Source organism: Globicephala melas, chromosome 15 (genome assembly GCF_963455315.2).
Source record: "Globicephala melas chromosome 15, mGloMel1.2, whole genome shotgun sequence".
Classification (NCBI taxonomy): domain Eukaryota; kingdom Metazoa; phylum Chordata; class Mammalia; order Artiodactyla; family Delphinidae; genus Globicephala; species Globicephala melas.
The window spans coordinates 84,996,742-85,021,945 of record NC_083328.1 but is presented as its reverse complement, the minus strand read 5'-3'; the positions used below and the strand labels follow the sequence as shown (position 1 = coordinate 85,021,945).

The following is a 25,204-nucleotide window of genomic DNA, read 5'->3' as shown; positions in this document are numbered from 1 at the left end:
GCTCACCCCACCTCTGTTCATCCGAATCCTGCCCGTCCTCAAGGCACATGTGGGGTCTGTGCCCCCTGCTGCCTTCCCCCTGGGGTCAACCCCTTCCCCATCTGCTCAGCTGCCACCGCATTCCTCATGTGTCCCTGGGAACGCCCACTTCACGGGGGGTGGTCACTAAGCTTTTATGGGCTAAGGCTCGCCCCGAGTCCCCAGTGACCAACTGGGCAGCGCCCCAGGCCCACCCTCCCTGGGCGCGGGGTGCAGGCGGCACTGGGCGGGGCTCAGTGGCTGCGGAAGGTGCAGATGAGGGGTGCAGGCCTGAGGGCCGGAGGTCACGCGGGGACCCCAGCGTGTGCGCTCCGCCAGGGCTGGGAGGGTGTCCCCACACGTCCCCGCTGTCCCGGCCACGGGCCTCACCTGGTCCTCCTCGCCGCCCCCTTCCTCGTCGTACTTGAGGATGTTGTCGCGCACGTCGTCCTCGGGGTCGATGAGCAGCTGCTTCGTGTGCCGCTCCTTCTCCCGCCGCCTCATCCACACGACGAACAGCAGGACCATGGCTGTGGGGCAGGGGGCACCGTGAGCAGGTGTGCGTGTGTCTGCACGAGGGCGTGCATGCGCGGGAGGGTGCGCACGTGTGGCTGCGAGTGCCTGTGTCTGTTGCCGGGCACCCGGTTGGGCTGGGCTTCTGGAAGTCTCCTGGCAGGTAGAGCGGGGCCAGGAGATGGGGCCGTGGGCACACCTGGGCCCCTCCACCCGTCACCCCAGGACCAGCTGCACTCACTGAGCAGGACGATGATGCAGATGAGGATGGCCACGATGGCGCCCGTGCCCAGCCCGGCTGCCGCCACCGCGCCCATGGTGGTGCAGTCGCCATTCTCGTCGCACGGGCACACCTTGACTTTGATGATGGACGTATTGGACAGGGGCGGGTTCCCCGAGTCCGTGACGACGATGGGGACGTCGTACACTCCGGCCTCCAGGTACAGGACGCGCAGGCTGAGCTGGGCGTAGTCACCTGGTGCGAGTGACGGGACGGGCTCCACTCACTGAGCAGCCCGCCCTCCTTTCTGAGCGAGACTAACGGAGGCAAAGACTGATAGTGGGAACATCTAACACGCCTGCTTGGCTAAGACACACGTAGACGTGCGCACATGTGCGCACACACACCCTGCATCATACCATAAGGTTGAGACGTTGGCAATTCAAGAATGGAGCAGTGGGACTTCCCTGGTGGCGCAGTGGTTAAGAATCCGCCTGCCAATGCAGGGGACACGGGTTCGAGCCCTGGTGCGGGAAGACCCTACATGCTGCGGAGCAACTAAGTCCATGCGCCACAACTACTGAGCCTGTGCTCTAGAGCCCGTGTGCTGCAACTACTGAGCCCTCGTGCCACAACTACAGAAGCCCAGGTGCCTAGAGCCCATGCTCCGCAATGAGAGAAGCCACCACAATGAGAAGCCCATGCACCGCCATGAAGAGCAGCCCCCGCTCGCTGCAACTAGAGAAAAGCCCGCGCGCAGCAACGAAGACCCAACACAGCCCAGGAAAAAAAAAAAAAGAGAAATAGAGCAGTTACAACACGAAGAATGATGAAATTATTTCCTTAACGTATAAAGAGTTCGACCAAATCAATTAGAAAAAAAGCCCATTTTCAAAGAAAAATAGGCACGGACATTGAACAGATGGTTCACAGAAGCAAAAAATGGCCAATAAATATATGAAAAAATGCCCACTGGTAGTCAAAAGATACAAGTGGAAACAGTGATTTTCGCTAAAAGAATTGGAAAAATGCTTTTTAAAACAATATTCAGTGTTGGTAAGGGCTTGGGGAACAAGCAAATGCTATCAGAACTTCAGAACTTGGACGCCCTTTCTACCAAGGCCACGGCTAGGGAAGTGCCCTCAGGAAACGCGTTGGTTAGGGTCCGTCCATCATTTGGTGATGGCATAGGACTCAGGAAACGTGTTGGTTAGGGCCCGTCCATCAGTTGGTGATGGCATAGGACTCAGGAAACGCGTTGGTTAGGGCCCGTCCCATCAGTTGGTGATGGCATAGGACTCAGGAAACGCGTTGGTTAGGGCCCGTCCCATCAGTTGGTGATGGCATAGGACTCAGGAAATGCATTGGTTAGGGCCCGTCCCATCAGTTGGTGATGGCATAGGAAGTGGTCTGCAGTTACAGCCACTGGGATGGTCAAGGCTGAGCTTGTTAAAATGATGAGATTGGGGCCTGCCCTGGGGGCCTCCTTGGCGGCCGAGCCCCAGAGCAGGCAGGGGCCCCCACGCCACAGGAAGGGGCTGCGCGACCCTCCTGTGAAGGGGTGATGGGCCCCTGGGGGCCTGCACCCTAGACTCGTCCGATTTTCCCACTGGCAGGGGTGCCAGCGGGCTGGTGCCCGAGGCAGGCTTACCATTGAGGCGGGTGATGGTCCAGTTCTTCCGCACGCTCGCTGGAACGAAGGGCAGCTCGAAGACGTAGGGGCCGATGTTGGGGTCGACGTCCGCGTCAGCCGCTGTGATGTTGATGGCGTTCAGGCTGGGCTTCTCGCAGATCTGCGCCTCCCTGGGCAGCAGCTCGGGGGCGTTGTCGTTGATGTCGATGAGGTAGATCTGGAGGGTCCCGGTGCCGCTGGCCGGAGGGATCCCTGTGGGCCGGACACGGGTGATCACACGGTCACTCCTGGGCTCCATGACCACAGACGCACAGTGTGCATGGGACCACGCCCCAGCCCCACCCAGGACAGACCCCAGCCCCACCCGGGACAGACCCCAGCCCCACCCAGGACAGACCCCAGCCCCACCCAGGACAGACCCCCAGTCCCACCCAGGACAGACCCCAGCCCCACCCGGGACAGACCCCAGCTGACCACAGCCCCACATGCACACTGACACTCTGCCACGTGACATATGCAGCCACTCAGCTGCACACACACAGGAACCGCACACACCTGCCCACGTGTGGCTGTCCCGTCCCCCCGCCCCCCCCCCCAGCCCCTGTCTCAGCCCAGGTGCACAGTGAGGGTGGACCAGCGCTGAGCGGCCGGAGGTGGCCTGTCTGTCCTCCGTGTTCTGAGCGTGGCCCTGCCCTTTGACGGCGGCTCTGACCCCGTCATTGACGACTGCGTTTCTTGGCCGAGGCAGGCAGGCAGAGCATGTAGAACATCCATCCCATAGCGCGTCTGTGATCTCCCAGGAGACGCATCAGAGCGCGTTCAAGGCGACGCAGCTTGGTGCCTGCTGTGATAGGTGGCCGATGGCACAGCCCACAGTCCGAGAAGCGTGCGGCAGGTTCTATTAACGCGAGCGGGACTTGTGCTCCGATTCTGGTGTCTTCCTCCTGCTTTCCACTGCTCTGGCCACTGATGCATTAAGATCACGTTCTAATCTAATCTCAGTGCTGCAGCTGCTGCTCAGAGCAGCGGTCCCCGACCAGGGCCTGGCGCTCATCGTGGCTGGCCGAGGGGCTGGGCCTCTGTGGACCCCGCGGGGTGAGGGAGGTGGGCAGGGGCTGCGGGATGGTCTCCAGGTCCCAGCTTCCAGCTGCTGTCGACCAAACCTTTGTGCAGCGGCTACTCTAGCTCCTGAAGCTTTATTTATGCAGCTGATCCCAGAACCCACGTGGCATGGGCCTGGCACGGGGCCTTTGCGAGTGCCCTTTCCTGACTCCGGGACGCCCCTCCCCGCCCCATCTTCCCCTGGCTTGTCCTTCTAATCCCGCAGGTCCTGGACCCACAGCAGGTCACTCATAGCCAGCAGTGCAGCAGGAGACCCCAGCCACTCTCCCATCCTCCATTTGGTTCTTTTCCGGCACCTCCCGTTCCCTGAAATTGTCTGGCTGGCTTGTTTCACACTTGTTTCCCTGGGGCAGAGACTGCTGAGTTGTCCCTAATATCCATTTCCTCTTTGTTCCTTAATAAAAGAACTGAAGCCCCAGACTTTACCTGGGCTCATCACTGCCCAACCAGAAGACGACATTCCTCAGCATCCCTTGCAGTGAGACGTGGCTTCGGGACTGAGTTCTGGCTTTCATGAGCTGTGAGTGGAAGTCCTTAGAAGGGCTGGGATGTGCCCTTGGCCTCCCCCTCCTCCTGTTTGCCAGAATGTGGTCACGATGGCTGGAGCATCAGCAGCTGCTCTGGGCCATATGCTGCAGCTTGCCAAGGACACGGGAGTGGCCAGAGTGAGCTTGGTTTCTCATACCTGACCCTGGGCTGCCTGCTTCCAGTCTTCTTTTATGTGGCAGAAAGTAAACCTCCATCTTGTTAAGATTGCTATAATTATTATGCAGACAAACCTGGTTCAAGCTGACACACTGGCCTCTAGAATGTCACCCATGCAAAGGAGAAGGCTCTTGTCTGTTTTGCTCACTGATGGATAGAGCCTGGCACATGGCAGGAGCCCAGGGAGCTGTAACAGTGGTGTTAACAGTGCCCAGCTCCCCTGGCGCCCGCATCAGTGAAACACCAGGCCCAGGGCTTCAAATGGGCGAGGGCGGGCCCCCCGCCCCGTGTCTCCCTGCCCCTGGGCGCACCGTTGTCCGCTGCCAGGAAGGTGGCCTCATAGACGTTGTTTCTGATGTAGGGAGACTCGCGGTCGAGGACGGCCGCCGTGCTGATCTGACCGTTGGTGGCGTTAATGTGCAGCCAGTTCGCTGGGTCCGACAGCTTTGAGTATCTGCGGGGGAGGGAGGGGAGGGGTGAGGCGAGGGGCTGGAGGAGCCCCTCCTGGCCGCCCTCCTGCCGAGCGCGCGCGGGGTGGGGGTGGGGGTCCTTCCCTGAAGCCCTGCACGGGGTCCTCCCACGCGGGACAGTGACAACAGCGGCTGGAAGTCTCCAAGGAGAACGGGCTATTTAACCTCACAAGGACCCTGGGAAGCAGATTCTCCCATCGCCCCCTTTACAGGCGGGGAGACGGAGGGGCAGAGGGGGCTGGTGACTCACAGAATCGTAAGCGCAGGAGCGTCAAGCGGGGTCAGGACCCAGCCTGACTCTAGATGCGGCTGAATGTCCTTCAAGCTTTTCCCACCGTCTCGTGTCAGGGCAGCCTGGCGGCCGGTGATGCCAGCTGTCCCCAGACTGGGCTTCCCTGCCTGGGGACACCACAAGTCGGGGATGCCCCCAAGTGCCCACCCGGGACTTTCTGGGTTGCAGGTTTCACTGGGCATTCAGGACTCTTCTCTGTGGAAGACGGGGCTCCCTGTTCCCAGGGCCCGAGGGTGCTCTGTGGGCCCACCTCACGGCCTGCTGCATGAACCGGTCAGGGTCCACTGCCAAAAACGTGGTTAGCACGGTGCCAGTGGGCACGCCCTCCTCCAGGCGGATCAGCTTGTGGTTCGAGGGGAAGTAGGGGGCCTCGTTGATGTCCATGACTGAGATGGTCACCCCCGCCGTGGACTGGAAGGACATCTGGATCCCGCTGGCCAGGGGCGCCTGGTTGGACACCATCACGGTCAGCATGAACGCTCTGTTCAGCTCATAGTCGACCGCCTGGAATGAGAGGCGCCGGGACGGGGAGCTGGCTTAGGTGCCCGCGAGGCTGTCAGGGAGGGTGGTGCCCGTGGGGCTGCTTGGTCTGCACACGCCCTGCTCTGGGCCCAGGAGGTCAGTCCCGAGGGGTGCCGTCCCCCAGCTTCCCACGTCATGGAGTGGCAGTAGCTGGGCTCCTCGGGGGCTACGGCTCCCTCCAGGCACACCTCCTAGCCAGCGGCTCCGGCACTCATCACGCATTAGGAGTGCGGGGGCCCCACCCTGCTCCCTGCAGCCTGGCAGGTCGAGGGCCTGGCTCTTGTCCGTCCAGGGTGCCTCACCAGGTGTGGTGGGTGGAAGGGTGGCCTCCAAGGATACATCCCTCTGGAACCTGTGACTGTGACCTTTGGCAAATAGGGTTTTTGTAGATGTAATGAAGTTAAAGGTCTCGAGAGGGAGTCGCCCTGGATTGAGGTGTTCCCCGATTCAAGCCTGGGTGCCCTGTGAGTTAGGGGAGGGAGACTGCAGACACAGAAAGGGGCCAGGTGAAGACAGGCACAGGCTGGGGTGACGCAGCTCTGAGCCAGGGATGGCCAACAACCCCAGGAGCTGGACGGGGCAGGAGGGATCCTCCCAGAGCCTCCAGAGGGAGCACAGCCCCGCCAATGCCCTGATTTTGGACGTCTGGCCTCCAGAGCTGTGAGAGCGCATCCTTCAGCTGTTCTAACCCACCTGGTCTGTGGTAAGTTGCTACAGCAGCCCCAGGACACCCACACACCAGGTCTCACAGAGCCCCCTCACCTCTGCGTGGCCCTTGCATGACCATTCTCTCCAGTTGACACACATTTTGGGGGTGTCAGGACCCCGGATGATAAATGTTAGTATGGTTCTATTGTCTACAGTTATAGGGTCTCCGGGGTACGATCAGTCTCGGGGGGTATTCTTCACGTTTTGAGGGGGGATGGAAGCTGCACGGAAGCACTTGGGGCCCCGAGACGTGTAATTATTCCTGGCAAAGCTTGCAACAGTCTCACTAGAAAACAAGCAACACAGCACACTGCAGCTGCATTTGAACAGTTCTGCTTAGACACGTGCGGAGTATTACGTGCCCAAGAATATTCACTGACGTATCATCTGTATCATTCATAGAGGATTTATACTGCTGTCAACTCAGGCACCCATAGCACTGGCTGGGCTGCATCCGCACAGTGGGGACATTTGCAGCTGTAAGAAAGAACCAGGAAGATACACGTGGGAACGGAGAGATCTCCAGGATCGACTGGTGAGCAGAAAAGGCAACATCCATTGCAGGCTGCCTCTTGTGTGAAAGGGGGAGAGGAACGTGAATTTGCATATGTATCTGCTCAAATATGCAAAAAGAAATGCTGAAAGGATAAACCAAAAACTCATAAAACAGTCACCCGTGAGCAGAGGGAAGGAATAAGGGTGGAGGGAACGTCTGGAGGTGTGAGTTTGCTGCGTGTGTTCTGCCACATAGCTTTGATTTTAGAGCCATGTAACCTTACATTCTCACATTTTAGGTATTACAAGTAAACTTGTATATATGAAGCAATCTCTGAAAATCAGAAACAAACGGAGTTAAATTAAACTAACTGTATATCGATGGTAATATAACTCCCAAGAAAATAATGATTTCTCGTGACTGGGACAGCATTTAGACGGTAAGTCCTTCATGGGATTTATTCTAAGGACAAGAGTTACTGCAAAGAAACCTTAAATTCATCTGGTTTGCTTGCTGTTGGCCGGGAGTTTGGATTCGTTATTTTTTAAGCTTTTTATGTATAATTGGCTCTCTATATCCATGGGCTCCACATCCGTGGATTTAACCAACCACAGATTGAATACATTTGAAAAAAATTCCAGAAATTTAAAACCTGAATTTGCCTCACACAGGCAACAGTTTACACAGCACTGACATGGTATTGGGTATAAATTACACGGGAGAGTGTGTGTAGGTTATATGCAAATATTCAGTTGGCCAAAAAGTTCTCATGGAAAAACCCGAACGAACTTTTTTGGCCAACCTGATACTATGCCATTTTGTATAAGGGATTTGAGCATCTGTGGATTTTGGTACCTACCTGTGGGGGGGTGTGTCCCGGAACCAATCCCCCATGGATACCGAGGGGTGATTGTATATTGTAGGTTAAAGTAAATCAGCAATTATCTTACTGTTGTTAGGAACCAAGATTTTCAGTGTAAGAGAAATGAGATCAAGTATAAAATCAACAAAGGTTAGTAAAACCCTCCAGTGTTCAATTTGGATGAAATGATCATGTGCATCGGTGAAGTAACTTTGAGGTGGTCAGGAAGCACATGCACTGAAGTGTCACTTCTTCGCTCTGCCCTGACAACATCCAGTAGCGATGGCAGCAGCCGCAGTGAGCACCTCTCGCGTCTGGACGTTGGTTTCTAAGTACCACTCCTCGCTAGAGGAATGGCCCGCCCAGATGTGAGGCAAGAAATCAGCAAGACGAACCTGGGCTGTGCACTCAGGTCCCAACACAGGGACGTAGCAGAAGCACCCAGAACCAGCTGCCGGAGGAGCCCCCTGGCCAGAGGTCAAGACCGTACTAGCTGCAGCTGAGCACCACACACCGAGCGTATAAAAACCTGCACAGCCTTAGCCGTGACGAGAAAGTGAAAAACGCAGTTCACTGACTGCTTCTGCATTTACCCAGGTCCTCACCTCTGGAATCTGTGGATAGTCACTTTCCCTGGCAAAAGGGGACTTTGCAGCCACGATGAAGGTAAGGGTCTTGAGCTGGGAGGTGGTCCTGGATAACCCAGGTGGGCCCTACGTGCCGTCCCAGGGTCGTTACGGGCTCCTGACCTCCAGAAAAGTGCGAGGGTAAACGCGTGTCATGTTACGCAATTGTTACGGCAGCCGTAACACCGGGATGCAGGTGGTGACACTGCCTGTTGCTGGCTCACCGGTTCTGCTCTGAGAATCGGAAGTAAAGGTGGAGAATGAAGCCTCATTCTCGCCTTTTCTGTTGAGCTGCGTTAATTTCATGTTCCTGTTGAGTGGCTTAAAACAACACACATTCGTTATCTTACAGTTCTGGGGGCCAGAAGCCAAAAGTCTGTGCTGCTGGGCTAAGGTCGGGGCGTGGGCAGGGCTGGCCGCTTCTGAAGGCTCCTGGACGCCTTTTCTGACTCCGTCCGAGAGGCGCCTGTGCTCCCGGCCCCTCCCTCCGTCTTCAGAGCGGCAGCGCGGCACCTTCCAGTCTGTCTCTCTCAGACCTCTGCTGCATCCTCAGGTCTCTGACTCTGGTCCTCTTGTGTCCCTCTTCTAAGGGCCCCGCGATTACTTGGGGGCCCCCCAGGACTATCCAGGACAACCTCCCATCTCAAGATCCTTAACTTCTTCACATCTGCAAAGTGCCCTTTGCCACATACGCACAGATTTGGGAGACTGGGACCTGGGTGGGCATCTTTGCGTGGGCGTTGTTCTGACAGCTGCAGGCCTGCATTTCAGCATCATCACAGGGCTCTTTTATATAGAAGCATTCCAGCCGAGGACTGTACAAGGAATGACAGGATTGTAAAGCACCATTTTATACCGCCTAATGAAGAAATGAACTTGGCAATGACCATCAACAGATGATGAAACCAACAGATGGGGGCTGGTGGAGAGCCGTGCTTTTGCAGACTGCTTGCCGGTCATGACGGGGAGGAGCCAACTCCACGGTGACGGGAGAGGCCTGTGAGCACCGGAGCCCACTGGTCAGGCTCAGATGGCTGTGCACGGGACAACCAGGCTTCTCACCGCGGAAGGGCCCTTCAGGTCTGCAGCCCTGCTTACAGGAAGAGCAGAGAGCGAGAGACCAGATACTCCGAGAGGAAGCGATCGGACAGATTCAGCACCGCGGACCCTGCGTTTGTGACAGGTCAGAGGTGGGGGGAATATTCTAGATTATGAGAGATTCAAGAGATGGCACAACCGAATGCAACGTGGGGACCCTGGTTGGATCCAGATTTGAAAAACCACACCATCAAGAGACACTTGGAAAATTAAGGGCAATTAAATGTAGACTCAGGGCCTCCATGGTGGCGCAGTGGCTGGGAGTCCACCTGCCGATGCAGGGGACACGGGTTCGTGCCCCGGTCCGGGAAGATCCCACATGCCGCGGAGCGGCTGGGCCCGTGAGCCATGGCCACTGAGCCTGCGCGTCCGGAGCCTGTGCTCCGCAACGGGAGAGGCCACGACAGTGAGAGGCCCGCGTACCGCAAAAAAAAACAACAAAAAAACAAATGACTCATATTGGAGATCACGGAGGCGTGGTTGTCTGTCTCAGGTGCTGTCACGGCTGTAGCTATGTGAGCAGAGGGCCTGGAGTTAGAACCACACGGCAGCAAAACACGGATGGAGCGACATGGCAGCACGCTAGTAACTGTGAAACTGAAGTGGCAGTTCAGTGAAGAGGGTACACCCGTCTCTCTTACTTCTAGATGTGCTTGGAAACGTTTGTGGTAAATGGTGTGACACACTTCTGCTCAGAGGGGACCTGATCGCCTCGTGGGACCAGTTGTCCTGCGAGCCCCGGGGGTGCTGGTGATGGGGCCGTGCTGCCCTGCCTGCTGCTCGCCTGGCCCAGCCCTGCCCCATCGCTGGGCTCCTCCTGCAGCTCAGCCTTGATTTCTGTGAGTATTGACCGTCATACACCTGGTGCATCAAACCCACGCCTTCTCAGCTCCTGCTACTAAGCAAGGTATTGAGCACGGGAAGAGTTTACTATAAAGTAAGTAACAGTGCTGAGTGGGCGTGGAAAGGGGACGGAGACGAAGCTCCCCAAGGCGCAGTGCCTGCCCGACGGGAAGGCCTGGAGGTGGCAGCAGAGATCGGGGCTCTGGGCCGACACTTCCGTCGTCCTCCCCACTGTCCCCCCGGCTCACCTTGCGGGAGCCCCCGTCCTCTGCAGCCGTGGTCTCCTCATCTGCTGAAGGAATGCATGTTACCTGCAGAGCCTCTGGAGCCCCCGGTGAGAAGCCACGTCCCTCCCTGGCGCTTGCCTCTTCATGGCTGAGGTCCCCCCCCGCCCACCCTGCCGCCGAGAACTAAGCGGCTGCCAGGCCTCCAGCCCCTCCCCCAGGGCCCCCCGAGTGTTGGCAGCGACTGAAATATACTGCTTCCTAAAATCACGGTGGGTGTGCCTCTGAAGAAGTCACTAAAGGAAGTGGTCCTTCTCCCATATTTATCCGTTCGTGTCCCTGGAGGACAGGGAATAATGCTACGTGTCATGCATTAAAAATTGTGTCGCCAGTCTGAGTGAGGACACCTTCCAGAAAGATTATGGCCAACGGAAGTCTGTCGGACGGCAAAACAAAACATATTGGTAACAGAGAAATCAGTGAGTAATTTGCTCCAACAGTTTCAATCAGAGGCCAGACAGCCTCACTGGGCCTCCGCTCAGCTGCCTCCCCCACGTGTGGCCACGACCCTTCGCTCAAAGCCCAGGGGCCGGGTCTGCACCCTGAGGGGAGCAGCCCAGCGTGGGTGCAGGCTCGTGGGGCAGGGCCGGGGACGCACCAGTGCACGTGGGGGAGGCTTGGGGTGAAGTGTTTTCGCTGAGCCTTGCTGGGAGCTGCAGAGGTTACCGCGACCCCCAAACTGGCCTGCTCCCGCTGTTCCTGCCACCCTGACCCTCCTCCGGGCACTGGGGCACCGCTCACTAGCTGCCTCGGGCAAAGCCTTGTCGCCGCCCGGCCGGGAAGCAGAAGAGGCTGATTCTTGGCCTCTGAGCTTCAGAAGCTGAGGGCCAGGTGCGAGGGAGGAGATGGGAGAGTTATCTTTTGGGGGGTGGGTGGCAGGTCAGGCCTGCAGAGTCCCTGGGGTCACGTGACCGGTCCTGCTGAGGCTGCCTCTGCCCCTGGCAGGTCGGGCGCAGTCCTTTGCCCTTGGACACTGGGGTGGCACGCACTGAACCCGAATATCACTCCTGTTACGTCTGCCTCAGGGCACGTGGCGGGGGCAGAGCTCAGGGAGCCCAGCAGGAGGCGAGGTGAGCACCCACCTTCACCACAGTGACCATGCCCTCGTTGGTGACGGGGTCCGTGCGGACGCTGAAGTGGCCCGAGGGGTCCCCGCTGATGATGCGGTAGACAGCGTTCCAGTTCGGGGAGTGGGGCTGATCTCGGTCCATCACAGTGAGGTTTGCGACCACCATCTCCACCCGGTTTTCGGGGACTTCCCCTGCGTACTGCGAAGTGTAAGAAAAGACAACATTACAAACCCGTGTGGAAGCCTGGAGAGGCTGGAGAGGTTCTCTGCTGACCCTGGGGGGCCTCTGCTTCCAGCTGCACCCAGACACGGTGACTCCCACAGGTTGGCCCATCCCATGTCCGTGCCGACGAGGAGGCGTCTAGAGAGGGCTCTGCTTCCTCCAGCTGAGGCCCAGCAAAGCCCGAGGCTCATCTGCACGTATCCACCTCCAAACTAATCCCTGCCTGTGCACGCACGCACGCACGCCAGGCCCCCCTCCTAAATCCCCTTCAAGCCCTTCCCATAGGCAGCAGGGGACCAATGCAAATACCTGGGGCTTGCAAGAGACTAAAAATGTGCTTACAAAATGGGAAACGAACAGGAGTGGGGACGCAGCTGCAGAGGGCTTCCCGAGCTGAACCATCTCTGGGCTCCTGCCGTCCCAGTGGTCCCCGACGTGGGCTTGGGGCCTGGGGTCAGCAGCTGCAGATGTGCAGATGATCAAACACAGAGCCTCAACCCTTTCTTTCCTGCCGCAGCAGTGAGGGCTGCAAACCACGCCCATCGGTGAGTGGGGTTCACGTGGCCACAGTAGTTACGGGCAGGCAAAGACTGTGTGCGTGGCTGGGCGTGTTGGTGCTGGTGTCGAGGTGGTGATGGAAATCTGAGCACCTCTCAGCAGGTGAGTCAGTGCTGTGCAGCTGTGGCCCAGCTCAGAAGAGCCCCGAGCTCGGTTTACTGCTGTGCGGTCACAGTCTTGAAATTCTTCATACTTTGTGAATGAGGGCCCCTGCGTTCTTATGTGGCACTGGGCCATGCAAATCGTGTGGCCATTCTGTCACAGTGCAGTGTGCTTTTGAGCCACAAAACCCGGAGACAGAGTTTGAACAAATATCCGGAGATTTCCAGTTGTGTTCACAGCAGCGCAACCCTGACGATGGTTACCGAGTGCCCACTCTGGGCCAGTACTGCCCTTGCGTTATTCTGCTGGTTCCTCAGGAGGACCCCATTCTTATCCCCATTTTGCAGATGAAGAAGCAGAAGCAAGAGAGGTTAAGAGACCTTGGCACGGCCCAGAGAAAGCACAGCTCAGGGAAACCGCCGGGTGACTGCCGGAGCCTGGATCCAGCCATGCCTGAAGACAGTGCAGCTTCTGCGAGATGAGGAGATTCTCTTCTTGTTTCAGTTGCCAGGGTCAGTGTAGTGGACATCAGTAGGCTGTTTGGCTCTCCAGCACCTTCTGAATTCCTTTCTTTATCTTCCAGAACCGTGCTTTCTCGCCCTCCTCTACTGCCACGACCTGGTCAGGTGATCTAGAACCTGCCAGTGGGACACACCTTCATGAGTTTGATTCAGAAGAGAGGCAGAGAGACCTTGTGCTTTGGCGCCTGCAGTGGCAGAAGGTGGGTGGTGGCACCGTGTCCAGCGATGGAGATGGGAGCTGAGGCCTCTGCGCCCCGTGGCAGAGGAAGGTGGGGGTACCCCCGGCGGAGCCCCCAACCTGATGCACGCGGCTCTCGGAGTCTGTGGCCCCTCATGTGCTTTGGCGGCCACTGGCTTAATCAGGGTGGGTTCTGGTGCCGTCAACTGACAGGCCCCCCCCCCCCCGCCACAGCCCAGTTTCAGTGCACCCCATGGGGGCCCTGTTGGGCGCCTCCACCCACTCTGCTCTGGTCCCCCGAGAATACGGGCCTGTGGTTTCACGGCATGGGGAGAGCTGCGTGTCCCGGAGACCAGTTCCTTCCAAACTTCCGGGTGAAGTTTATTTGAAAAGTCTATTTTAATTCATGCAAGTTTAATAAAGGTTCACAAAGAGGTGCCTTAGCTGGGAAGCCTGGCTCAGGGTTTTCTTACTAACCTTCCCCTGTAGCCATAATGAGTTTTAAATTTAAATTTTTGGGTTTTCAGGCACAGGGAAAGCCTCCCCCATGCCCCGTGGGATGTAAGGGCGGATACTTGGGAAAGGAAGAATTGGAAGAGTGTTGGAATTTCTCGCATAGCTGTAACCCAGAATTCACGTGCACCCCCATCTCAAGAGGCAGGGTGGATTTCCTATTCGTGCCTGGGCCTTCCAGCACAACCCCAGCTCCTCCGCACAAATCTGGGGGGCTCCCAGGGGAGGGTCACATTAGCAGAGTGGAGGATTTGGGTGGGAACAGTGAAGCCCAGCCGGGATTTAGGGAAGACCCCTCAGCCAGGCCGAGAGGATGGAGGATGGCAGGGCCTGTCCCCACAGACCCGGGGACCACCAGGGCACCTGCTCCATTGGGGATGCCAGACTCCCCGAGATGATGCTTTTGTTTCTGGCCCCAGTATTCGAACCATCGCTGGTCCTAGCGCGGCTCAGGCCTGAGGACCTGACCCTCCCCCAGCTGCCTTCTCTCTGGGCCCTGGACCCTGGTATGACCGAAGGTGTTATGCGAGGGGGGTGCCCCCCACCCAGTCCTCTCCTGAGCCGGGAACTCAGGGATCGCCCTGGAAGCCCCGGGGCTGCGTTGGCTTCTGTTGGAAATCGTGCCTTCTCCTCTGACATTGCTATCGTTTTATTTTTGCTGTTTTGTCTTTAGTTTCTTTATCGTCTGCAGTCAGAACTTCCAAGCCTCCCCTCCTTCTCTCCCTCACAGCCCACAGCACTTCCGAGCTCCTGCTCTCTTCTCTTCATCTTTCCGCAGCGCCTGGCCCCGGGGCTCCGGCCCAGGGATGCGGCCGCGGCACTGGTGCAGGGGAGCGGGAGGTGGTAGTGGCATAACGTTCCGGCGATTTTAACTTTTGAAATTTAGTTTCCTCTCCAGTAAAACGGTGACGGTTTCTGTCGGCTTCTGAGTTTGGAATCAGAATCTGACGGGTGGGACCAGTGGCTCGTAACGGGGGACCTGGCGGCTCACATCCATCCTCCTCCACCCACAGGGAGAAGCCTGGGGCCCGGGGCCCGGGTGGTGACTCTGGAGCCTTGTCCCCTCCTTGCGGTGCTGCTGTGAGAACAGGTGAGTGCCGCCTGGGACGTGGCCCTTGGGACGCCAGCTCAGGGAGAGGACCCTGAAGCACCTCCCCAGCTTTTTGGTTCACCCCCTTTCCAGAAAGAAGGGCTACTGGGTGCTTGTCGCCCTCTCTTCCGTCTTCAGAGGACCCTGGGAGGGGACCCACCATGATCTCACCCCCCTTTATTCTTTTTTAACATTTAGCTTAACTTTATTCATGCTTGCCTTGGCATGGGGAATAGGTCATCCAATCACATATACAGTAAAGACAAGTATGTCTTATCACGTACAGTCTGGAACGGTAGCGCGATGTACCTTAAGGACCCCTCACCCACTGAAGGCAGAGCCGGGACCCTGTCTGCTCCGCCGCCCAGTCGGTGCCCCTGTGATGGGGGTCAGGTACCACCCGCGGCGTTTTTAGGGCAGAGAGCAAACTTCCCTGTAGATGAGCGGATGCTCCCAGCTTCACCTTGAGCCATGTAACACTTACGCGCCAAGAGGGGAAAACGTTCTGATGCTCAGAGAGGTCCGACTGTCAGCCTAAGCGCACAAAGCTAGGAGGGACCCGGGGGTTGGGGGGGCAGAAGGGGGCTTCCCGACTCCAGGAGACCCTCCCGTGGGCCTGTGTGTGGCTGGGTCTCAGGGCTTTGCTCCAGGACCTGAGGATGAGGCAGAGGGAGGCCCTTGGGTCGGGTCTGCGGCTGTGTCCTGGGGGCCTCGGCCCTACCCCGTGGACCCGCCTCACCCTGCAGGGGTGCTGAGGGACGCTTCGCGGTGGCAGCAAGGGAGCGCAGGCTCGGAGCAGGCGAACGGAGAACGACGTCTAATTAACATTTCAGAACAGGAACTGGATCATGCAAATCCCCACCCCCACCTCTGCAGCTTCTGCTGATGGCTCTTGATTAAGCTGGATTAAATTAGCCTGGCTGTGCAGGGGGTGCAGCCAGCCCCGGGCCTTCGCCCGCCCGCCCCCACTGAGCCCAGCAGACGGTGTCCTGGGGCCCTGCCTTCCACCCGTCCCGAGGGGCCATGTCATAACGTGTGACCCCGGGACATTAGGCAATCCACACACATCCACGCCGCTGCCCCACAGCCCCGACAGTAAGCAGGCAGGGGCTCTATGTGCTCTCCTGGCCTCCAGGGCCCGGGCCTGGCTGAGGCCGACTGGGGTGGAGGAGGGGCAGGGGCGACTCTGGGAAGAGGCAGCCGTTCCGAAAGCCCGGAGGGGCATCCTCCTAGGAACAGTCCCGGGAACCAGGCTGTGCCCACCTTGCCTTCATCCAGGCGTGCAGGCAGGAACGTTCCCCTGGGATGTGCCCCAAGGCACCTCCTTGGGTCACATGCAAACTCCCTCCTGGGTCTCAGTGTAATTCCCGGGCTGCCCCTTTTTCAGGCGTGTGTGCGGATCCGGGAGTATCTTGTTGATCATCTCCCCTCCCCTCGTGTGGACACCCCAGCGCAAACAGGTCAGGAAGGTGCACCGCACCCTCCTTTTCTCCGCCGCATCGCTTCCTCACAGGCCATCTAGGACCCGGCCTTTCTAGGGGATCAGCGGGCGTTTGCAGGGCGGCTGGCGTGCAGAAGGGCAGACGAGGTTCAGGTTAGAAGCAGAGAGCCACACGAGGGTCAGGTCAGGGCCGACCAGGGCTCGTCAAAGCCAGATCAGGGCTCGGGACAGTGGGCGGAAGTGGTCCCCCGCGGATGTGCCCTGCGGGAGCTCGGGTGTGAGGGCAGCCTCCGGGCCCCTCTCTGGAGCTGCGGAAACCCGGGAAGGCAGCGCTGCTCCATCTCAGAAGGGGACGGGAGACACACTTGGGGTCTTGAAGGACAGAGGTGTGGTGCGAAGGTGGGCCCGCGGAAGGAGGAGATGTGGGTTGGACTCTGTCTCACTGTGTGACCTCGGGTAGCCCGAATTACCCCTCTCGGCCTCAGGTGTCTCTGGTGGAAAAAGGGCTAGCAGCTGTTTCCTGACGGAGAAGAGCCTCTTAGGAAATACACTCAGAAGCCTTTAGATGTGAGGGCATCACGCATACTACTGATTCCCAAGCAGCTCAGAAAGAATTGTGTGGGCGCACCTACAGGGAGAAGCGGGCACACACGGCATGGCGCCGACGGGGTCGGGGTGCGCAGCTCTCCTTTGTGTTTGCTGTAACTGGAGCACAGCTGGTTTACAGTGTGTGTTAGTTTCAGGTGTAGCGCAAAGTGACTCAGTTACACACATACGTACGTCTATTCTTTTTCAGATTCTTTCCCCATACAGGTTATTAGAAAACACTGAGTGAGTTCCCTGTGGCATACAGTAGGTCCTTGTTCTTTATCTATTTTATATATAGCAGTGTGTAAATGTTAATCCCAACCTCCTAAATTATCCCCCGGCCCTTTGGTAACCATAAGTTTGTTTTCTATGTCTACGAGTCTGTTTCTGTTTTGTAAATAAGTTCATTTGTATCATCTTTTTAGTTTCCACCTGTAAGTGATATATGATGATATCTGTCTTTCTGTCTGACTTCACTTAGCATGATCATCTCCAGGTCCATCCATGTTGCTGCAAATGGCATTATTTCATTCTTTTTTATGGCTGAGTAATATTCCATTGTATATGTGTACCACATCTTCTTTATCCACTCATCTTTTGATGGACATTTAGGTTGCTTCCATGTCTTGGCTATTGTAAATGGTGCTGCAGTGAACACTAGGGTGCATGTATCTTTTCAAATTATGGTTTTCTCCAGATAAATGCCCAGGAGTGGGATTGCTGGGTCATATGGTAGTTCTATATTCAGTTTTTTAAGGAACCTCCGTACTGTTCTCCATAGTGGCTGCACCAATTTACCTTCCCACCAACAGTGCAAGAGGGTTCCCTTTTCTCCACACCCTCTCCAGCATTTGTTGTTTGTAGATTTTCTGGTGATTTCCATTCTAACTGGTGTGAGGTGATACTTCATTGCAGTTTTGATTTGCATTTCTCTAATTAGTGATGTTGAACATCTTGCCACGTGCCTTTTTGCCATCTGTGTGTCTTCTTTGCAGAAATTTCTACTTAGGTCTTCTGCCCATTTTTTGATTAGGTTTTCTTGATATTGAGCTGCATGAGCTGTTTGTATATTTTGGAGATGAATCCCTTGTCAGTCGCTTCATTTGAAAATATTTTCTCCCATTCCATAGGTTGTCTTTTCGTTTTATGGTTTCCTTTGCTATGCGAAAGCTCTTAAGTTTAATTAGGTCCCATGTGTTTATTTTTGTTTTCATTACTCTGGAAGATGGATCCAAAGATGTATTGCTGCGATATGTCAAAGGGTGTCCTCCCTATGTTTTCCTCTAGGAGTTTTATAGTATCCGGTCTTATGTTGAAGCCTTTAATCCATTTTGAATTTATTTTTTGTATGGTGTTAGAGAATGTTCTAATTTCATTCTTTTACATGTAGCTGTACAGTTTCCCCAGCACTACTTATTGAAGAGACTGTATCTTCTCCACTGTATATTCTTGCCTCGTTTGTCGTAGATTAATTGACCATAGGTGTGTGGGTTTATTTGTGGGCTTTCTATCCTGTTCCATTGATCTACATTTCTGTTTTTGTGCAAGTACCATGCTGTTTTGATTACTGTAGCTTTGTAGTATAGTCTGAAGTCAGGGAGCCTGATTCCTCCAGCTCCGTTTTTCTTTCTCAAGATTGCTTTGGCTATTCGGGGTCTTCTGTGTTTTCATACAAATTTTAAAACTTTTTGTACTAGTTCTGTGAAAAATACCATAGGTAACTTGATAGGGATTTCACTCAGTCTGTAGATTACCTTGGGTAGTATAGTCATTTTGACAATATTGACTCTCCCAATCCATGAACTTGGTATATGCTTCCATCTATTTATGTCATCTTCTGTTTCTTTCATCAGCATCTTACAGTTTTTGGAGTACAGGTTTTTTGTTTTTTTTTTTTTCTCCTTAGGTAGGTTCATTCCTGGGTATTTTATTCTTTTTGATGCCATGGTAAATGGGATTGTTTCCTTAATTTCCCTTTCTGATCTTCTGTTGTTAGTGTATAGAAATGCAACAGATTTGTGTGTATTAATTTTGTATCCTGCAACTTTACCAGATTCACTGATGAGCTCAAGTAGTTTCCTGGTAGCATCTTTAGGATTCTCAATGAATGTACAGTGTAATGTCATCTGAAAACGGTGACAGTTTTGCTTCTTTTCCAGTTTGGATCCCTTTTATTTCTTTTTCTTTTCCAATTGCTGTGGCTAGGACTTCCAAAACTATGCTGAATAAAAGTGGTGAGAGTGGACATCCTTGTTTGTTCTTTTTAAATTTATTTATTTTTGGCTGCGTTGGGTCTTTGTTACTGTGCGCGGGCTTTCTCTAGTTGAGGCGAGCAGGGGCTACTCTTGCTGTGGTGCATGGGCTTCTCATTTCGGTGATTTCTCTTGCTGCGGAGCACAGGCTCTAGGCGCACAGGCTTCAGTAGTTGTGGCACACCGGCTTAGTTGCTCCGCAGCATATGGGATATTATTCCCAGACCAGGGCTTGAACCCGTGTCTCCCGCATTGGCAGGTGGATTCTTAACCACTTTGCCACCAGGGAAGTCCCCTTGTCTTGTTCTTGATCTTAGAGGAAATGCTTTCAGCTTTTCACCATTGAGTATGATGTTAGCTGTGGGGTTGTCATATATGGCCTTTATTATGTTGAGGTAGGCTCCCTCTATGCCTACTTTCTGGACAGTTTTTTTTTTAAATCATAAATGGGTGTGGAATTTTATCAGAAGTTTTTTCTGCTTCTACTGAGACGATCGTATGGTTTTTATTCTTCCATTTGTTAATGTGGTGTATCACACTGATTGATTTGCAGATACTGAAAAATCCTTGCATCCCTGGGATGGATCACACTTGATCGTGGTGTATGATCCTTTTAATGTATTGTTGGATTCGGTTTGCTAGTGTTTTGTTGAGGATTTTTGCATCTGTGTTCATCAGTGATATTGGCCTGTAATTTTTTTTTGAAGTATTTTTGTCTGGTTTTGGTATCAGAGTGATGGTCGCCTCATAGAATGAGTTTGGAAATGTTCCTTCTTCTGCAATTTTTTGGAATAGTTTCAGAAGGATAGGTGTTAACTCTTTTTTAAATGTTTGATAGAATTCACCTGTGAAACCATCTGGTCCTGGACGTTTTGGTTTGTTGGGAGTTTTTAAATCACAGATTCAATTTCAGTACTTGTAATTGGTCTTTTCATATTTTCTATTTCTTCCTGGTTCAGTTTTGGGAGATTGTACCTTTCTAAGAATTTGTCCATTTCTTCTAGGTTGTCCAATTTACTGCCATATAGTTGCCTGTAGTAGTCTCTTGTGGTCCTTTGTATTTCTGTGCTGTTGGTTGTAATGTCTCCTTTTTCATTTCTAATTTTATTGATTTGAGTCCTCTCCCTTTTTTTCCTGATGGGTCTTGCTAAAGTTTTATTAATTTTATCTTTTCAAAGAACCAGCTTTTACTTTAATTCATCTTTTTTTATGGTTTTCTTAGTCTGTATTTCATTTATTTCTGCTCTGATCTTTATGATTTCTTTCCTTCTACTAACTTTGGGTTTTGTTTGTTCTTCATCTTTAGTTGCTTTAATGTAAGGTTAGGTTGTTTGAGATTTTTCTTTTTCCTGAGGTAAGCTTGTATTGCTATAAACTTTCCTCTTAGAACTGCTTTTGCTGCGTTCCATAGCTTTTGGATCATAGTGCTTTCGTTTTCATTTGTCTCTAGGTATTTTTTGATTTCCTCTTTGATTTCTTCAGTGATCCATTGGTTGTTCACTAGCATATTGCGTAGCCTCCACGTGTTAGTGTTTTTTTGCAGTTTTTTTTCTTGTAGTTGATTTCTAATCTTATAGTGTTGTGGTTGGAAAAGATGCTTGATATGATTTCAATTTTCCCAAGTTTACTGAGGCTCGCTTTGTGGCCCAGCACGTGATCTGTCCTGGAGAATGTTCCGTGTGCACTTGAAAAGAGTGTGTATTCTGCTGCTTTCGGACAGAATGCTCTGTAGATGTCAGTTAAGTGCATCTGGTCTAATGTGTCATTTAAGGCTTGTGTTTCCTCACTGATTTTCTGTCTGGATGATCTGTCCATTGATGTAAGTGGGGCGCTGAAGTCCCCCACTATTATTTATTTACTGTCAATTTCTCCTTTTATATCTGTTAACATTTGCCTTATATATTGAGGTGCTCCTGTGTTGGGTGCGTATATATTTACAATTGTTGTATCTTCTTCTTGGATCGATCCCTTGATCATTACGTAGTGTCCTCCTTTGTCTCTTGTAGTAGTCTTTATTTTCAAGTCTATTTTATCTGATATGAGTATTGCTACTCCAGCTTTCTTTTGCTTTCCATTTGCATGGAATACCTTTTTCCACCCCCTTTCAGTCTGTATGTGTCTCTAGGTCTGAAGTGGGTCTCTTGTAGACAACATATATATGGGTCTTGTTTTTGTATCCATTCAGCCAGTCCACGTCTTTTGGTTGGAGCATTTAACCCGTTTACATTTAAGGTAACTATTATTATTATTTTTTGCGGTACGCGGGCCTCTCACTGCTGTGGCCTCTCCCGTTGCGGAGCACAGGCTCAGCAGCCATGGCTCACGGGCCCAGCCGCTCGGCGGCACGTGGGATCCTCCTGGACCGGGGCACAAACCCGTGTCCCCTGCATCGGCAGGCAGACCCTCAACAACTGCGCCACCAGGGAAGCCCCCATTTAAGGTAATTATTGATATGTATGTTCTTACTGGTATTTTGTTAATTGTTTTGGGTTTGTAGGTCTTTTTTCTTCCTTTCCTCTTTTGTTCTCTCTTCTTATGATTTGATGACTATCTTTAGTGTTGTGTTTGGATTCCTTTTTCTTTTTTGTGTGTACGTCTATTATAGATTTTTGGTTTGTGGTTACCATGAGGTTCTGATACAGCAGTGTATATAAACATATGATTGTTTTAAATTGTGATCTCTTAATTTCAAACGCACTTCCAGTGTCCTGCACTTGTGCTCTCCTCCTCTCACGATGGCTGGTGTTGATACCATGCTTGTGTGGATGATCTCCTACCTTTACTGTACGTTTGCCTTTACTGGTGAGCTTTCCCATTTCATCATTTTCTTGTTTCTAGTTGTGGCCTTTTCCACGTAGAGAAGTTCCTTCAGTGTCTCTTGTAACGCTGGTTTGGTGGTGCTAAATTCTTTTAGCTTTTGCTTGTCTATAAAGCTTTTGATTTCTCCATCAAATCTGAATGAGAGCCTTGCTAGGTAGAGTATTCTTGGTTGTATGTCTTTTCCTTTCATCACTTTAGATATATCCTGCCACTCCCTTCTGGCCTGCATAGTCTCTGCTGAAAAAAAATCAGCTGATAATCTTTTGTTTTTAAAAATAAATTTATTTATTTTTGGCTGTGTTGGGTCTTCGTTGCTGCGAGCAGGCTTTCTCTAGTTGCGGCGAGTGGGGGCTACTCTTTGTTGTGGTGCACGGGCTTCTCATTGTGGTGGCTTCTCTTGTTGCGGAGCACGGGGTCTAGGCACGCAGGCTTCAGTAGCTGTGGCTTGCGGGCTCTAGAGCACGGGCTCAGTAGTTGTGGCACACTCCGCGGCACGTGGGATCTTCCTGGACCAGGGCTCGAACCTGTGTCCCCGGCATTGGCAGGCGATTCTTACCCACTGCACCACCAGGGAAGCCCGTCTTTCTTGTTTATTGATGAGTGACTGTGCAGCAGTTAGCTGTGACTTTGGTGCTTTTGTGTTAGGTGAGCGCAAGGCCTTCTACTCCACCATCTTGTCTTCTCTCTGTGAGGCTATTCTTTTCCCTGTTTCTATTCTTGCAACTTTTCTGTGAGCTTGAAATTATTTCTAAACACATGTTGAAAAAATTTCAGGGGCGTTCGGAATCTGTGGATATGGAAAGGTCTTCAAGACATATCATAAGCGGAAAAACCAAAAACAACGCAAGGGTCAGAGTGAAAACACAAGGGGCTCCTCCTCAAAGTAAGTCATTTTATACCTTTTGAGGTACTGTACCGTGTGTGTGAATTACCTAACCAAATACTCAAGTTAATTTTTAAAAAAGAGATAGATAATGATTAAGTGAAGCCGGGCGAGGCAATGAAAACTTGTTCCTAGTTCCAAAGGGTCCAAGCTGAGGACAGAAGAAACCCAGATGGGCGGGGCCCTATCTGACTGAACTGATACAACAACAAGGAAGGACCCCAGAGGCCTTATGCCACCAGGTGGGCGGCTCCAGGGAATCGTGCGTTCCGTGTGACTCCGTTTACATGACATCCTAGAACAGGTAAAGCTCACCTTGGACGATGGGCCTGGGTTGCTGCTGGCCGGGGGGAAGGTTTCACTCAAGATTTGTGCCTCATACTGTAGGCACGTCAGACCTCGGTGCAACGAACAATGAGCTGCTCTCCTCATGTCCAGACTCCCTGGGACGCTGCTCCTGAGCCCTTCCTGCCACTGCCCACTGGCCGTGGAGAGCAAACAGAATGGAAGCCATCCCACCCTAACCAGGGGGCAGAGACCTGAGCGGCTCCCTCTGTGGGGCGATCTGCCATCTGCCCACCAGATGGCGCTGTGCCCTCGTGGCTGAGGCTGCCCTCCTCTGGCTTGGTCCAGCCGGACACAGAGCCTAGGACTCTTGAGATGCCTTACTGCAGGGATGTGGGATTTGAGGACTCCAGAATTTGGAGCCTGTGGGCAGGTGGGGAAGCAGGATGAGGGCATGCAGGGACGCTGGTGGGGCTCCCGCCTGTGAGATGCCTTCACGGCAAGCTGACCCACCCACTGGGAGAATGAGGGGTCTCCTCTCTGTCCCCCCCCACCCCCTCCGCTGTGGCATGAGAGCACAGCTTCCTGGGCTCAGCCCCAGCTGCTCCTAGTGGGCTGAGTGGCTCTGGACAAGTGACTCAGCCTCTCTGAGCCTCAGCATCCTCCTCCCTAACTGGGTCCCGAGCCTCATGGGGCTGGTGGGGCCCAGAGGTTGACCAGGAAGCCCAGGCTGCTGCCTGGTGGAGTGGGGGTGAGGGGCGCTCCACAGCTGGGCTTGCGCTCCAGTTCTTCTGTTACTGTTACTGCTGTTACCCTCTCATCCACTCGTGCCGCGGGAGTGAGGCTCAGAGAAGGCAACCCTGACACCCTGGTGGGAGGGGGCAGCCTCCACCTCCCAGCACTGCCCGGGGAGTCCTCACTGACCCTCCCCTCTGCCCATCTGGCCCCCTGCATCTGCCGCATTTCTGGACGGGCACCCGCAGGGTGGGTATATGTTCCCATTCTGTCAGCAACCCCACTCCGGGGGGCGTGGCCCAAAAGACGCAGCTCCTTTGGAATTCAGAGGAACTGGGAGCGCGTGACGCGTGGCTCTGTGATCCCTCGGCTCTGCCGCTAGGGCGTTCCTGTGGTCATTCAGGTTCTGGGCAGCCTGGCACGTGGCCTGGTCACAGCCCGCTGGCCGTGCCTGAAGGGGCAGGACGTACAATGTGTCCCCCACGCCCCGCTGCCCCCCTGCTGATGGTGGGCCGTGGAGGGCCAGCTGCGGTCCTGCCGCAGGGACCTGCCCTGTCCCCAGGCATCCCCCCCGACAGTCCTGCCTCGCGTGCAGCCATGCACACACCCCACACTGGCTGACCCTGGAGCCCAAACACCGCTGGTCAACTCCTCCGGGTTCGGGAGGAGGGTCCAACTCCCTCTGTCCTGGGAGCCTCTCCAGGTGTCAGCCAGTGGTCAGTAGGGGCCTGCAGACACCCGGAGCTCCTCTCCCGCTCAGCCCCCCCGCCGCTCGGGGCCTTTGTTAACAGCCTGTCTATTCGTCTGTCAAGCTCCTTCCATCAGGTGGCAGCAGAGAGAGGAGCAGCCCGAAGGCCCGGGACCGTCTCCGAGGGGACGCGCACTCACCGTGCTGGCAGCAGAGAAAGAAGCAGCCCGAAGGCCCGGGACCGTCTCCGAGGGGATGCGCACTCACCGTGCTGGCAGTGAACTCGGGCGGGTTGTCGTTCACGTCCGTCACCGTGATGATGGCTGTGGCCGTGTTGGACAGGCCATAGTTCAGGTTTCCTTCCATGTCTGTCGCTTGAACGATGACTGTGTACTGCTGAACTTTCTAGAAGGGCATGAGGGGGAGGAAGACAGCATCAGTTTGGGTTTTAGTTTACAGGCTGTTTATACTTTCATTAAAGAAATACATTCCCTGGACGGACTCAGCTGGGTCCCCGTCCTGCCCGGGGGCGCTGGCTGCAGGGCGCTCGGCAGGTGACCTGGCAGAAGAAAGTTCTCACTTGCGGTGGGTGGTGAGGTCTCTGCCTTCACCTCAGTGCCTGGCTTCCACAGGTGTAGATCGAGGTAGAAATAAGGAAAAGGGGGCCTGGAGCACACAGCACGCTGTGCTGGGTTTGCCAGACCAGGGGTGGACAGTTTGGAAAGAGGGGCGACCCCCAGACGTGTGTCTGCAGGGACCTCATTTCTTTAGCATCCTCAGTGTCTAGTTCAGCCTCAGTCCAGAAATTCAAACAGGAGAAGGGAGTCAAGCCCTCTCCCCTCTCTC

General features: G+C 54.2%; 1 protein-coding gene and 1 long non-coding RNA gene across 8 annotated transcripts in view; one reads left to right on the top strand and one right to left on the bottom strand.

Moving 5' to 3' along the window:
* CDH4 (cadherin 4) overlaps positions 1 to 25,204 on the bottom strand; it is a 548,956-nt gene that overhangs the window by 5,700 nt on the left and 518,052 nt on the right. For all 4 annotated transcript variants that reach the window (XM_060284119.1, XM_060284120.1, XM_060284122.1 and 1 more), the window contains 7 exons: positions 24,626 to 24,763; positions 11,495 to 11,680; positions 5,224 to 5,477; positions 4,523 to 4,665; positions 2,403 to 2,636; positions 773 to 1,006; positions 409 to 548 (listed from right to left, as the gene is read on the bottom strand). In XM_060284119.1, the coding sequence (XP_060140102.1) occupies positions 409 to 548; positions 773 to 1,006; positions 2,403 to 2,636; positions 4,523 to 4,665; positions 5,224 to 5,477; positions 11,495 to 11,680; positions 24,626 to 24,763 (1,329 nt within the window). The remainder of the gene's footprint in view (positions 1 to 408; positions 549 to 772; positions 1,007 to 2,402; positions 2,637 to 4,522; positions 4,666 to 5,223; positions 5,478 to 11,494; positions 11,681 to 24,625; positions 24,764 to 25,204) is intronic.
* On the top strand, positions 4,680 to 24,974 carry LOC115844484 (uncharacterized). 4 transcript variants are annotated; one of them, XR_009558884.1, is made up of 9 exons: positions 4,680 to 6,198; positions 6,606 to 6,738; positions 6,998 to 7,138; positions 12,712 to 12,876; positions 12,948 to 13,085; positions 14,590 to 14,666; positions 16,904 to 22,650; positions 22,786 to 22,954; positions 24,483 to 24,974. It is a non-coding gene; the product is annotated as an uncharacterized lncRNA (long non-coding RNA). The 4 variants fall into 4 exon arrangements; XR_004036141.2 differs by having other exon boundaries at positions 4,680 to 6,738; positions 16,904 to 21,387; positions 22,542 to 22,650; XR_009558883.1 differs by adding an exon at positions 9,933 to 10,124 and having other exon boundaries at positions 4,680 to 6,738.